The following is a 14054-nucleotide window of genomic DNA, read 5'->3' as shown; positions in this document are numbered from 1 at the left end:
AAATCACAGTTATGATAAGTCTTATGTTATAAAAGTAAATAGTAACTTTGAACCTAACATAACGAAATCTTGCCTTGAGCATTATAAAATGAACATCTACATTCTATATTCATTGATTATAAAAACGAAAGGTATCATAAAATAACAATAATATTTGAATTGATATTTGAAATTTTTATTTGAAATTTTTACTATACCCCCGGGTTTCAACAAAGAGCCCTAAACTGAGTGCTAAAGACTATAAGGGACGAGAATTAGGATAGAAACAAAAGTAAGGTGAGGAGCCGGCAGTTCCGAAGGACAAAGAGGACTGGACACGATAGGAAGCCGTTGCAGTGTGACGAGACCATGACAGCAGCCAGGACAAGCAGAGAGGCAGTGGGAGCAGCAGCTCTGGAAATTCTGCAGGAGCCTGGGAGTGTGCACAGGGGTGAGGCTGGCCTGCTGCTGCTTTCCTGGGTGCAGGGCCTGAGTGTGCTCAGCTAGGCTGTCGGAGAGGCGGTGGGCCTGCCACCATAGTGGCTAAAGGATTCTTGAAAGCAAATCTTGATCAAAGGGTTTTCTGTTTCAGCAGATTTTTTCAGTAGAAACAAAAGCAGTATTGGGGGGCGGGGGGAGTGCCTGAAGTCAGAAGTGCTGCGGAATTAAGGCCACCTCACACCACTGCCTAGTGCACACATATCCAGTGTCTGCCGCCTGAAACCCTCTGTCTCTTTTAAGTGTTAACGTATAATTAACTGACCTTTACATAAATAGGGTTGTCCGTGTTGTTTGTGGGGCTGTGGGTTCTCAGTCCTTTTTCCATCATGAACTGAAAAGTCCTAAGGTAAGCCGTTGTGTCTTGTCATTGTATTTGAATAACCAGCTTGTAGTGAACGTTCAGTTATTATTACTCCCTGAACGGTGGTGACTTTCACTCTGTCCCAGTGGTTATTTTTATATGTACAGTTACTTTACACATTTAATAATTGTAACATCTGAAAAGTCCTGGCAAGAAGTAAAATTCTCTACAAAGCTTTTCAGTTTTGGTTAAAGGTGTTCTTCCATAGGGGTGCTTGGGTGGCTTAGTTGGTTAAGCGTCCGACTTTCGCTTAGGTCATGATCTCGCGGTTCGTGGGTTCGAGCCCCGCGTCGGACTCTGTACTGACTGCCAGCTCAGAGCCTGGAGCCTATTTCAGAGTCTGTATCTCCCTCTCTCTCTGACCCTCCCCTGCTTGTGCTGTCTCTCTCTCTCTCTCTCTCTCTCTCTCTCCTAGAAATAAAAAAAAAAAAAGGTGTTCTTCCATAGCAGTGAAACTTCAATTACATACCTTTTCAAAAATGTTGTCACATACCTACTACTTAATTTTCACATTGATCCCAAAGAATAGGCAAAAATATATCAAAAGTACATTTGTTTCTTTATCCTCCACAATTTTATTCGTATTACTGAGTTCTCTGTGCAGTAGTTAATTAAAAATTATTACAGTAATTTAGTACCCAAATACAGTATAAAGAGAATAAACTGTAAATTATTTTACTTCATTGGGAATTATTACCTATAACGAGAGAGAAATTTAATATTCGAGACATGGAAGGAGTAGATGGATGTTTGTCATGGTATTCTCTGCACTTTTGTGGATGTTTGAAATATTTTATGCTAAAAAATATTTACTATATCTTAGTATTAGCTCAACAACAAAAAAATACATAGAAATGTATGAAACATTTAGAATATTATGAAATGTAGCCAGAATATATTACCTTGTGTTTTCAGCTGTATATCTCAACTATATATGTCAGCCATATGCGCACACATGTGTGTGGTTGTGTGTGTACATATACATATATATCCCGTGTAATTGTCACCAAAACCATATCATAACCTCAGCCTTAAACTGCTTGTTTTAAGTACTGTTTTGGAGAAATTAGACCGCTCCGACCCTGTAAATGGGATGTTATATCATGTTTGTGGTTAAGTTTGCTATTAAAGGCAAGAACTACTGTTGATGTGCCTGATGGGTTTGTTTTTTTTAACTGCTCTCCTAATAGTGGTCTGTCGGATACCATCATTCTGGATATAATATCAAACTATCTGGTGCTTCCCAATCGGATCACCGTTCCTCTTGTCAGTGAAGTTCAAATAGCACAGTTGAGGTTTCCTATACCAAAGGTAAGTATGCCTGAGCATCCGTTAGCGCTTAGACCTAGATACGGGGGGAGCTTATCACATACTTGGGTGTTGTAACTCTGGTGGTTCTCTTAGCAGTGACCTGGCCACGTGGATCTTGATGGGTTAGTTTGCCCAGTCAACTCCTTAAGAGATTGGCTAATGTACATCACAGAAACTTCAGGGCAATTCTTAAACCTCTGCCATGAACATCCAAGGTGCTTGTGGGATTTAATCCTTCAAATGTTACTCTGCAAGTCCTAAAGGACAGCTGTGACAACTTAGTTATCATCTCAGAAAGCATGTATGATTTGTATTAACACAATGTAACCACTTAGTCTGTGCGATGGGAACTTTGTATAATGACTGGTACATCTTTTCTCTCAGAGGTGAGATTATGGTTATCTCTGGAGTCATTTAATAAGTAATATGGTAGAGGGCCGCCTGGGTGGCTCAGTTGGTTAAGCATCCGACTTTGCTTAGGTCATGATCTTGCAGTTCGTGAGTTCGAGCCCCCGCATCGGGCTCTGTGCTGACTGCCAGCTCAGAGCCTGGAACCTATTTCAGAGTTTGTATCTCCCTCTCTCTCTGACCCTCCCCTGCTCACACTGTCTCTCTCTCCTAGAAATAAATAAAAATATTTTTAAAAAATAATAATAAGTAACATGGTAGAAGCAGTGCTGGTGTTACCACTGCCCAGGATGAGATGGAAAGGGCAGAGATGGGTCTTGGAGCACAGCCCGTCAGCTTAATAACAGCTTTGCTCTTGGGACGTGTTACTTGGCATGTGTGAACCTCAGTTTCTTCATCTGTAAATTGGAGGTGACGCCTAGCACAGAGTTAGGTCACAGATATTGTAGTCACTTTCAATTGAGTAGACTAACCTCATCCCAAGACTGAGAACTTCCCTCTAATGGTCAGACAGGTGCTTGGAATAGATTGGCCCCCACAGGTTAGTGAGAGCTATTAATCTTAAAATAAAACCTCCAGTTATTTTACCAGCAAAAATGGTTTTTTTTCAGGAATGGCAGAGAATTACAGTCTGGGACAGTTAAGCTATGGCAAAACCACAGGTGATTCTGCAGAACAAAGGAGAGGAGGCTCCTTCATAGAGGGAAGGGGGAGCTGGGAGGGGCTGCTGTAAACTAAAGTCCACTGGGGTAAGCTGGGAGCCGGAAGTGTGGTGGCTGCTCATGGGCTGAGCTGTGGCTAGGGGAGGGGAAACCTTCCTTCCTCCTGCTGGGAGAGTAAAATAGTGTCACCTGGGAGGTGCATCTCCTCCCGTCGGGCCTGCAGTGGACAGTGGAGTGGTGGTGCCTGAGAGCCCCCCCTTCCCAGTGCTGGCCTCCCGACCCCATTCTGAAGGAGGTTTCCTTTAATTATAGTCAGAGTTTTTCTTACTTGGTCCTTCACCCTGTCCATGTAGTCTGTCTGTGCACTCCAGAAGTGAGGCAGCACAGGCAGCCCTGTTGTGCAGTGTCCATAATGAGTGTGATACTGACACACACAGGACAGTTGATTTTTTTTTTTTTATGTTTACTTATTTTTGAGAGAGGGAGAGAGAGACCCAGAATGAGCACGGGAGGGACAGAGAGAGGGAGACACAGACTCTGAAGCAGGCTCCAGGCTCCGAGCTCTCGGTGCAGAGCCAGATGCGGGGCTCGAGTCCCGAACTGTGAGATTGTGACCTGAGCCAAAGTCGGACACCTAACTGACTGAGCCGCCCGGGTGCCCCAAGTTGATTTTACTAACCAGAAGGTGTGGAGTTGGTCCTCTTTTAGTGAAGGTATTTTTAGTGTGCTTCCCGAAGTGGATTCCCCCTGATGTTTGTTACTTTTTTGTAGTTAAGTTAGACCTCTGTAACGTGCACAAATCCTCAAACACCTGTGAGCTTTCTTATATTTTTTAAAAGTACCAACACCCCAGCTAATTGATGCCCAAGTTAGTTATAACATTGTTATTCAGGTTGAATGGAACAGTACATATGAGGGAAAAAATGTCTTTTTTTCCTTAATTTACGATTTTCATCTCTGAACACACATGTAGAAATTTCCATGTAGAAATTGTCATGCTCCTTTGCCACTTACACTTTTTATTCTGTGAGTGCAGTGAGCACTGAAGCCTGCCCAGATCCAGCCTCCCTTAACCTTGTGGGGTTTAAAAGCCAGCACTACTTAGATATATTGCCAGATTATCTAAACTTTACACACATGAAAATCAAAACAAAATTCTCTTTAAGTTTTTGAAAGTGTATTTATCTGTAAAAACACATGTCTTCCTTGCTGATTGGGTCAGGAATTTTACCAGTGATTTAAAAAGTTTGTTTAAGGGGCACCCGGGTGGCTCAGTCAGTTAAGTGTCCGACTTCAGCTCAGGTCGTGATCTTGGTTTGTGAGTTCAAGTGTCGCATCAGGCTCTGGGCTGACAGCTTAGAGCCTGGAGCTGCTTTAGATTCTGTGTCTCCCTGCCTCTGTCCTCCTGCTCAGGCTTGCTCGCTCTCTCTCTTTCTCTTAAAAATAAACATTTAAGAAATGTATAAAAAAGAAAAGGTTGTTTAAAAGAGAATGCTGTCCTAGTTAACTTTCCACAGTTGTTTGCCTTGAGTAAAGTGTGAATGAATATTTTACCAATTAAACAACATTTTAGGAAAAGAACTATGTTTAAAGTCTGTGAGTAAATATGCATTTCAAAGTTTCAGTTTCTTATCTATAAACTAAACTTAATGACATACAGCTGACCCTTGAACAGCATGGGTTGGGGCACTGGCCCCTGTGCATGAGCAAACATATTTTATATGTTCTATGTATTTTATTCCATTTTCTTACAATAAAGGAAGCTAGAAAAAAGAAAATGTTATTAAGAAAATTATAAGAAAAAGAAAGTACATTTATAATATTTTGCTGTGTTGAGTGAAAAAAGTCCTGGGCGCTTGTGGCTCAGCTGGTTAAGCATCTGACTTTGGCTCAGATCCTGATCTCACAGTTTGTGAGTTTGAGCCCTGCTTTGGGTGAGCTCGATCCCCTCTTCTCTCTCTCCCCGCTCCCTTCTCTCCCTCCCTCCCTCCCTCTCTCTCTCTCCCCCCTGTTCACTTGCACCCTCTCTCTCTCTCAAAAAAAAAAAAAAAATCCACGTGTAAGTGGATCTGCACAGTTCAAACCTGTGTTGTTCCAAGGCCAACTGTATTTCATAGGATTGTTCTAAACAGGGAAGTAGTCAGTGCAGATCGAGGGCTTAGCAGCACATCTGAGACCTCCCATAATGCTAACTATCTGCTGCTGTAGTACCAACACACAGGGCTGTGTTGGGGACCTGTAAGGCTCTGTAACTCGGGCTCCTTAGGCTCCTGGAGCACAGTGTCACTCGGGGGCCACCAACTCACACCTCATTCTCCTCCCTGGTCTGGCCTCCTGACTAAAAATAGTACCACTCCGATGCTGTTATCCTGCACGGCTTTAGTTTTCCCTCAGCACTGCCACCTGCATATCCCATGTTTACTTTCTTCTCTGCTGCACAATGAGGGGGTCTTTGTTTTGTTTCATCTCCTCCCTGTGTTAGGACAGTGAGTACACGACCCTCCTTCCCTGTCTGTCACATGAACCAGTGAACAGTCCACGCGTTCTCCTTCTTTTCAGGGTGTTCTAAGGATACATTTTATTGAAGCTCAGGATCTTCAGGGGAAAGATACTTATCTTAAGGGACTCGTCAAGGGAAAGTCAGACCCCTATGGAATTATTCGAGTTGGCAACCAGATCTTCCAAAGCAAGGTCATCAAAGAAAACCTCAGTCCAAAGTGGAATGAGGTATATGAGGTAAGATGTGTCCAGTGGTGTCACTTGGCTTCTCCAAATCCTGATTCTGCTCCTGTTAACACAGGAGTGCAGTTGGTTTAGAGGGTGATTTAAATCATTTTTGCTTTAATTTCCCATCATTAAAAGGTATTGCACCTTCTGGCCCTACCTCACAATATTGTTGTTATGCCATCACATAAACAATATACATTTTAAACCTTAGTTACATTAAACCATCCCAGTACATAATTGGCAGAATATTTTTCATGGGAAAAATACTTATGTGGTTGTTAACATATGTAAACATACAAATATGAATGAGATTAATTATGTGCTGTTTTGTAAGTTCTCATTTAATACATCTGGACATCTCTACATGTTAATTAAAATAGATAGATCTGATTTACAATTGCCATTCATTTCTTTACCCGAAGATATCTTGACTATTCATTTCAGCCTTAGAACCACTGTTGAAACAATGTAATATAAATGTGTTTTTCTTCACTTGACCAAGTTTTCTCCAAATAAGCTCATTAGAGTGGCATTGCTGTATCATAAACTATGATTTTTTAAAGGAATGACACAGTTTTGCAAAATTGTTTTTCAGAACAGTTGTGTAGTTTATACTTCACCAGCTTCCCATCCTCCCAATCCAGGCTGGTGCCAGATTGCTTAATGTCTACATGGTGGTGCATGGGTCACTAGTGGTTACCCCAACAGCAGCACTTGAACACAAGCGCATCAGAACTAGAGAGGTGTCCATGCCTGTCTCTGTCTGCGGGTGCTGCCTTGTGACCTCATTCCTGAGCGGTGGAATTTGAGTAGATGAGACTAGTCCCAGGAAACTGGAGACACCTAGACTCGTCTCCATGCTGCAGTGTGGGCAGGTGTCCAAAATGATCTCCCATGGAGTGGCGCATGTGGTTTGCCAATGAGAAAACGTCAGTGCTTATAACTACTTAATAAGAAAAATAGTACGGTGCTCTTTACTATAATCATCATGGTCAGGTAGATGCCAGCATTAGTAAAAATGTAAGATAACTACTCATCATTATTTTTTCAGGCTTTAGTCTACGAACATCCTGGACAGGAACTAGAGATTGAGCTGTTTGATGAAGACCCAGACAAGGATGACTTCTTAGGAAGGTAAACCCTGAGGCGAGGAGAACACTCTTTCTCCCCAGTAGTCACACTTAAAACTAATGCAGCTTTGAAAAATAGGTGTATGTATATGTTACATGTATTTTTAAATGGCTCTTAGGTGTAATATTTGTTTCACTTTAGACTTCTCAAAGTACGTTTTATTCCTAAAACGTTTCACATTTAAGTATAAAAAGGAAAATTCTAGATCTGTGACCATCACAGCAGCCACTAACCATGTATAGCTAAATTAGTTAAATTAACCGATTAAAACTAAACAAAATTTGAAATTCAGTTTGGTGGTTGTACTTGCCCCCATGTAAGGGCTCATAAGCCACATGTGGAGTGCGGCCCGAATGCCAGTGCAGCTCCCTGGCTTTCACACCATGTGGGCAGCTCCGCTCTAGGATGTAGAAATAGGTTTTTAAATTTTTTTCAATTTGTGGAGTTATTTAGGGAGCAGTGGGGATAATAATTTACATTGTGTCTACACATTGGAAAAATAATTGATTTGTTTACTTAAATTGAACAACCAGTACAGCTGAAGAAATGAGCTTTAAAAAAATAAATCTAAGCCTGATCTTCATTATTTAGCTGAATTTCTTGTGGCCAAAAAGAGACAGGTATAGATGACATTGGATAGGTTTGGCCTCATCAAGAATGGCCTGTGTATTATGCTGACTTCAGAATTCATTCATGAGATGGTTTAACAAGGAGCAACTGAATTATTGTAAGCAGGGCAGTAAACACATCAAATTTGCATTTTAGTAAAACCACTGTGTGGCTTAAGAGTACAAGGGACCGAGACTGGGGACTACCGTGATAGACCAGGAAAGGGCTGTGAGGGTCTGACCTGGTGCAGAGACAGGAAGAGGGGCAGCTACGAGCAAAAACAGGAGTGGACTTAGCCCACCCTCATCATCTCTAGCTTCTGGGCGGAGTTCCACGCTTCGCCGTAGAGCAGGGTGTGCAGGGGAAGAAGGCGCTCTCTGAGACAGCGGAGCCAGAGGCCTCTGGAGCTCTAGATGCTCGAGGGTCCGGAGCTGCAGAGCAAGGACGGGCAGGCTGGAGTGATGGATGGCGGCGCCAAAGGAGAGCACGTGGGACAGGAAGGCTGAGTGTTTTCTAACCTTTTTGGCGTTTACATATTATGTAAATGGCTACTTTATAGGAAGACCACATTTTTTACAACTATAATCCTGGCTTTGCCAAACCGAGGGTCCTGACCTCCCAGAGACTCGCCCCTGCTTATTTCCTTACTTCCTTCATAGTTTTGAGAGAAACCTGAGGAAGCTTATGAAACAAGTCTCTTTATTAATAAACTCTAGCATTTTGATGCATGTCCTGTGTACTTTCTCATAGACAAATGTTTATTTCAGTTACAAGAAGTGTGTTCCTATATTCTGAAGCTGTTGTGTTATTATTTCTATAGTCTGATGATTGATCTTATTGAAGTTGAAAAGGAGCGCCTTTTAGATGAAGTAAGTTTTCTTTTGAGCTATTGTTCCTTTTCACGACCATTGACAGTCCTGCTGCCCATCCACACTGTGTTCTGAGAACCGAATGTTCACCTCACAAACACTGAGAACTTAAGCCTTACAATATTAGCAAAGTGAAAAGAAGTACGTTTAACAGCCCAGTCAGATGGTGTGTATTGAGAGGCTGGGGTATGTTAGAAATTCATAAGAGTAAAGCACGGTACCCTGGGAGTCAGGGCAGAGGCCTGTGAGAAGCGCCCTAAAAGTGGGCTTTTCAGTCGCTGGAGAGAACAGTAAGCACCTGCAGCTTAGGAGAAATGTCACATGAGAGCGGCCTACAAACGCAGTGGGAATCCACAGACACTGCTTCAAGCAGGACGTTGGCCATCAGAAGAAAATGTATTAAAAACAAGGAAAATTTTGAGATGGCTTCTAAAAGGTGGGTGCGGTTGGGACAAGTAAGACATAATTAACCAAATAAATGTTGAGATCCACTGTTTCAAAGTAACACATTTTCCTTCCTGTGCACTCATGGCAGCCTCTTAACACTGAGTATTTGGGGACTATCTTTGATTAATTGCTTTGTGGTTTTTAAGCTGAAACAACTGAATACTATTTTATCAAGTAGTATACAGTGGCCAATAAAAACAAATATGAGTTTCTTTGATATTGAAATTCAGCATTTGGTATCTATGTTGTATTATCTACTGGCCCATAAATTCTATTCAAGTCCATACATAAAAGCCTTGTGGTACTGCACAGGACTGGAACACATTGGAATCCCTGTGTGTCAACTAGGGATGAAAACTGTTTCCTCCACCGTGGCTTTGTTGGGCTTCAGTGAGTTAATGTAAGTGAAGCCTTCAGCACGGTCCCTGGCCAGCAGACAGTGCTGGGCAAGTTCCAGCAGCTGCTCTCTGGGGTCGTCAGCTCATTTGAAATTGGGCAGGACTCGGTCCTTCAGCAGTAATTAGGAATGGTTGGTGCCTCACAGGGAGTGGATCTGAACATTGTGAAAACTGCTTGACTGGAAAGTTTGACTCAGGAGAGCTGTTGTGAACGTTCACATTCTCTCTTCAGTGGTTCACCCTGGACGAGGTCCCCAGAGGAAAGCTGCACTTGAAACTGGAGTGGCTCACGTTGATGCCAAATGCCTCAAACCTTGATAAGGTGCCGTGATGAAGTGTTTCCCCTGACAACCAACCACCCGGAGAGCTGAGATTAGAATCGTTAGATTGTGCTGCTACTTGGCTTAAAAAAAAAACTTACAGCAATGATTTTTATTATTGTGCTCTAAGTCACAGCAGTTGCATCAGGGTAATTTAAAGACACTAAAATGTTTTAAAAGAATTACAGGTCCTTCCCACCTGCTTTACAAGATCTTCATATTTTGTGCTCGATATAGTATGGGGGTTTGGAGAGCCACAGGTCACCTGTGCTTTATTTAATTGATTTGTGTAGATTCTTGTCATTAAAATATATTTAGTGTTTTCATTCTCTCTGTGTTGCATGTATTGGATGGTTTATTTCACCATCTTTCTTATTTTCTTGAGCATTACAGACATGATCAGGTAGAAATAGTCTAAAATTTTGTGGAAATACACCGGCTGAAGCTTTTTGCCCTTTCCTCATAGGTGCTGACAGACATCAGGGCTGACAAAGACCAAGCCAATGATGGTCTTTCCTCTTCATTGCTGATCTTGTATTTGGATTCAGCAAGGAACCTTCCGGTAGGTAATGCCATGAGAACTCCGTTGGGTGCCCATTTTCTGGCAGCAGATCTTGGCTGTGTCCACCCACACCGTGTCACCATTACTGTTCCAGTGTTTTCTCTTCACTCCCACCCAGGAGAACGGCAGAAGGGAGGGATCAGTGTGTATTTGCTTCATGAGTATAATTTATGTTTCTACATCTTACTGGTTTATCCAGAATGTTCAGAGTTGTTTTTACTCTGACATGTTTTATGAACATTCCATCAGAAAAGAATGTGCCTGGTAGTTAGGGAAGAAGATATTCTGTAGACAATCACTAATTATAAAAATAGAGATACCTTGAGAGGGAAATTGTCTTGTTTGGCCTGGGAATAAGACAAAGCAGCTCTGCCTGCAGCCCCAGAGTCCACTCTGGCTGCCGCGCAGAGGGTGGTGGGCAGCGTGGTAGGACAGGGTGCTGGCTGGAGCGCCTGGTGCCCTGTGCCACTTGGCGCCTGCGGCCCGGAGCGGGCCCCCCTGCTCGTTTGCACCAGAACTGTTTGCACTTAGAAAATACTGTGCAGTATAGCTTTTGTAGGTAATGACCACAGCTGTGGGGAAGGAAAATCCCGCTGTTCCATTCATGAGCAGTCTTGTGCGATCCTCCACCGCCGTACTTTAAACCCACTCTTTAGGGCAATGTGATCATTATATAAATGTTACATTGTTTTGATCACTTTTTTTGAGTGCCAGTTCCCATATTCAGTAGATGGTCATTCTTGCTTTCTTTCACTGTGTTAAAGACCAGACCAGTTCTGTGAAATTTGCAGGCTGTTTTCCTGCTAAGCCTGACACAAATGCTCCTCCGTCCCAGCCCATCTGCATGTGGTCTCCCCGTGTCCTCTGCTTGTTGGCATCCACGTGGTGGATACAGACAAGAAAACAGTGTTTACTCCCCTTCACAGTTTGCATCCAAGTGTCTCATGTCAGACGTCCTCTCACCTCACTGCAGGAGACTGTTTCCTTCAGCCCAGGAAGTACACACCCTCCTCCTTCAGTGCCTTTCACGCTTTTAAAATTGCACTTTACTTGCACTTGGCTCAAAAGCAAAGTAAATGGACTTTGTGCATCTCAATGTTTTAATTAAAGTTTTTAACAAAATGTGATTGATTTGTTTTTTATAGTGGGAAGATGTAGTTGAACACTGTAATTATATACAATTGTACTCTTTCAGTGAAGGTTTCTTGACTGATTTTAACTTCATATATTCTTAATTTTTCTTAAAATGTTACCTTAATCTTTTGGCCAGTCCTCCAATTAGAACTCTGACTTTTTCTATGATAATTTCAATTTGGGGATAGTTGTTTTGTTATTGTTTAACCTTCCTGCAGAATTTCTCATACAGTAGAACATTTTTGTTTTTAATCACAGTAATGTTTGTTTTACAGTCTTTTATATAAATGCCTGATGGAAGTGAATTTGTTATATATTTTAGTATACAAAGAATAGTATTAAGTAAATTGACAAGAATTAGGCCAATTACTTTTGAACTGTGTATTTTATCACATTAAATTGAAATTTGAGTAACATCACGTAAGCAAATCAAAAGCAAAAATGAATTTATTAACCTTTTATTAAAATGACACTTTGTGCATGAAGTATGCTCTGGCTGTCAGAGGCAAAGGATCTTCGCAAAACCGCTGCCCTGTTGGGTGTTTATTTTAAACGGGAGCGTTTGCCATCCGGTTCTCCTGCGTTTCTGTGGGATGCTTTGACTCTGCCTTTTGCACTCCTATTTATTAGTGCTTCTTGTGCATTCATTGACCACAATCCACCATTCTTTGCTTTCTCCTCCTGTTTCCACTTTCCTAAGAGTATCTACGAGGGAAACTTTGGGTGTGGCTACTTAAAAGAGAGGCGAGCGTCGGGACTAGTGTTTTGTGAAAATACTACCTCAGTCTATAGAGCACTATTTGTGAGTTCTCCAGTGTTCTTTCTTTCTTTTGTTTTAATGGAGACTGCTAGAATGTGGGCTGGAACTTCTAATGCCATCTACTCAATGGTGGAATGATGTAGCATGCTTTTTTTTAATTTTCTTGCATGATTTCAGTTACTGTGTGTGTGTTTCTTTTGTGCTTGTTCTGTAAAAAAGTAACACTGCTGTAACCAGCTTTGGTGACTACATCTGATGATGAGATGAACAAATCTGGTGAGTCGTGAAGAAGCTTTACGTTCCTAAGCTGCTACAGGCCCATAAAAAAAAAAAGATAAAAATTCTTCTGAGGAAAAAATGAAACCAGAAAAACTGATTTTCTTAGGGTTCATCTCAATGTGAGATGTAAGTATTTATTCAAAAGCTTTCAGAAAATTTCCTTAGATCTACTTTTCCCTCCTGATGAAACACAGAAGTATCAGAACTTGGCGTGCCTTGAAGTGCCAGCTGTGCCAGGATAGCCAGTGAGGACGGAAGTCCACCTGCTTCCCTGGAAACGTGCCTTCTTCCTCACTTTTTAACAGAGCTCCTACAGGAGAAAAAAATATATTGAGTTTATGGTTCAGTTTCTTTTAAGGAACTTGAATATCCAGGAGAGGATAACTGGGCATTTCTAACTCACTTACTTGGGAAGCTGACTTTATTCTTATTATGTCTATTTCGCAGGGTCTTGCTCTGGGGCCCAGATTCCTGCTACTGTTCTTGGTGCTTGTAGCACAGTCATTTTTACTTGATTTAGGGTCAGAGAAAGTCACCAGTGGTTTAGTCATTAGTCTAGTTATTCTTTCTAGACAGATTTAATTCAGTAACTTAATTAAATGAGTGAAATTCTTAAAGTGCTTGAGCCCCTGAGTCTAATAGTGGTAATGCTTTGTGTTTTTGAAGACATTTCATTTGTTTCCACGTGCATTTTTAGTGTATTCTTATTTTAAAAAGAAGGGTGGGGCAAAAGTTAAAAGAATAGGTATTTTGTCCCATTTTATCCATGAGGGAAATCAAGACCCTGATGGGTTAGGTGAGCTGTTGAGAGTCACATGGGTAGGAAATGGTAACCATGGTCTCCTCACTCCCTTGCTTGTTCCTGATTAAGGTATTTTCAGAGTCAAAATGACATCACTGGTGCGTGTTGGCAACCATTCTCTATCACTTACTAATGAAATGACTTTATATTTTGGGTGCTTCTTAGTGAAGGTTGTAGTGTAAGCTGCTGTGGACAACAGTGTGGCTCTCCTGCATAAACTGTTAGGCTGCTCAGGAGTTTTTCTAAGTTTTTTTCTCATTCTGTAATTGCTTTCTTTAAAGGAAATATTTCTGACCTTGTGTCAGGACTTTTTAATTGCCTTGTAATATTTAGCTAAGACATTGCTGGCTTATCAAAACCAGCTTTCCTCCTACATTATCAAAACCATGTACTAGTACTGCTTTGTGATTCAGTCACAGGCACCAGCACAGTGTTTTATGAGATAAATTTGAACAGATTTGATTGCCTTTTTTCTTTTCTAAACCCATTAGATCTCAGAGTAAAGTTAAATCATTGCTTTCTCAATTTTCCCCCAAAGACTGAGACTGTCGGTATTTCTGATAAAGGCCAGCCCCATTGGCCTCTTACCTTTTACTACTCGGGATACTTAATTTCCAACCCCATGCCTGCATTACCGCCATCTGTGAACCCTCGGCACTACAGGACTTTCTCCTGTATGCAAACAGTCTCTTAACAATATAGACCGTCAGACTTGGCCTTCCTGTTTTGATCAGATGTGGGACTGAATCTGACGCTGGAGCACCAAGAGTGTTCCCTGGCTCCCAGTGGCCAGC

The 14054-nt window shown here is 41.7% G+C and overlaps 1 protein-coding gene across 2 annotated transcripts in view; it reads left to right on the top strand.

Moving 5' to 3' along the window:
* Positions 1-14054, top strand: part of ESYT2 (extended synaptotagmin 2) — an 83781-nt gene that overhangs the window by 46593 nt on the left and 23134 nt on the right. For both annotated transcript variants that reach the window (XM_039255858.1, XM_039255857.1), the window contains exons 8-13: positions 2032-2152; positions 5782-5958; positions 7001-7083; positions 8510-8558; positions 9636-9725; positions 10190-10285. In XM_039255858.1, the coding sequence (XP_039111789.1) occupies positions 2032-2152; positions 5782-5958; positions 7001-7083; positions 8510-8558; positions 9636-9725; positions 10190-10285 (616 nt within the window). The remainder of the gene's footprint in view (positions 1-2031; positions 2153-5781; positions 5959-7000; positions 7084-8509; positions 8559-9635; positions 9726-10189; positions 10286-14054) is intronic.

The sequence above is a fragment of the Hyaena hyaena genome, unplaced genomic scaffold (genome assembly GCF_003009895.1).
Source record: "Hyaena hyaena isolate Hyena2069 unplaced genomic scaffold, ASM300989v1 scaffold_548, whole genome shotgun sequence".
In the NCBI taxonomy this organism is placed as follows: Eukaryota; Metazoa; Chordata; class Mammalia; order Carnivora; family Hyaenidae; genus Hyaena; species Hyaena hyaena.
Note: the sequence above shows the minus strand (reverse complement) of the source record. Positions and strands in the feature narration are given on the sequence as shown.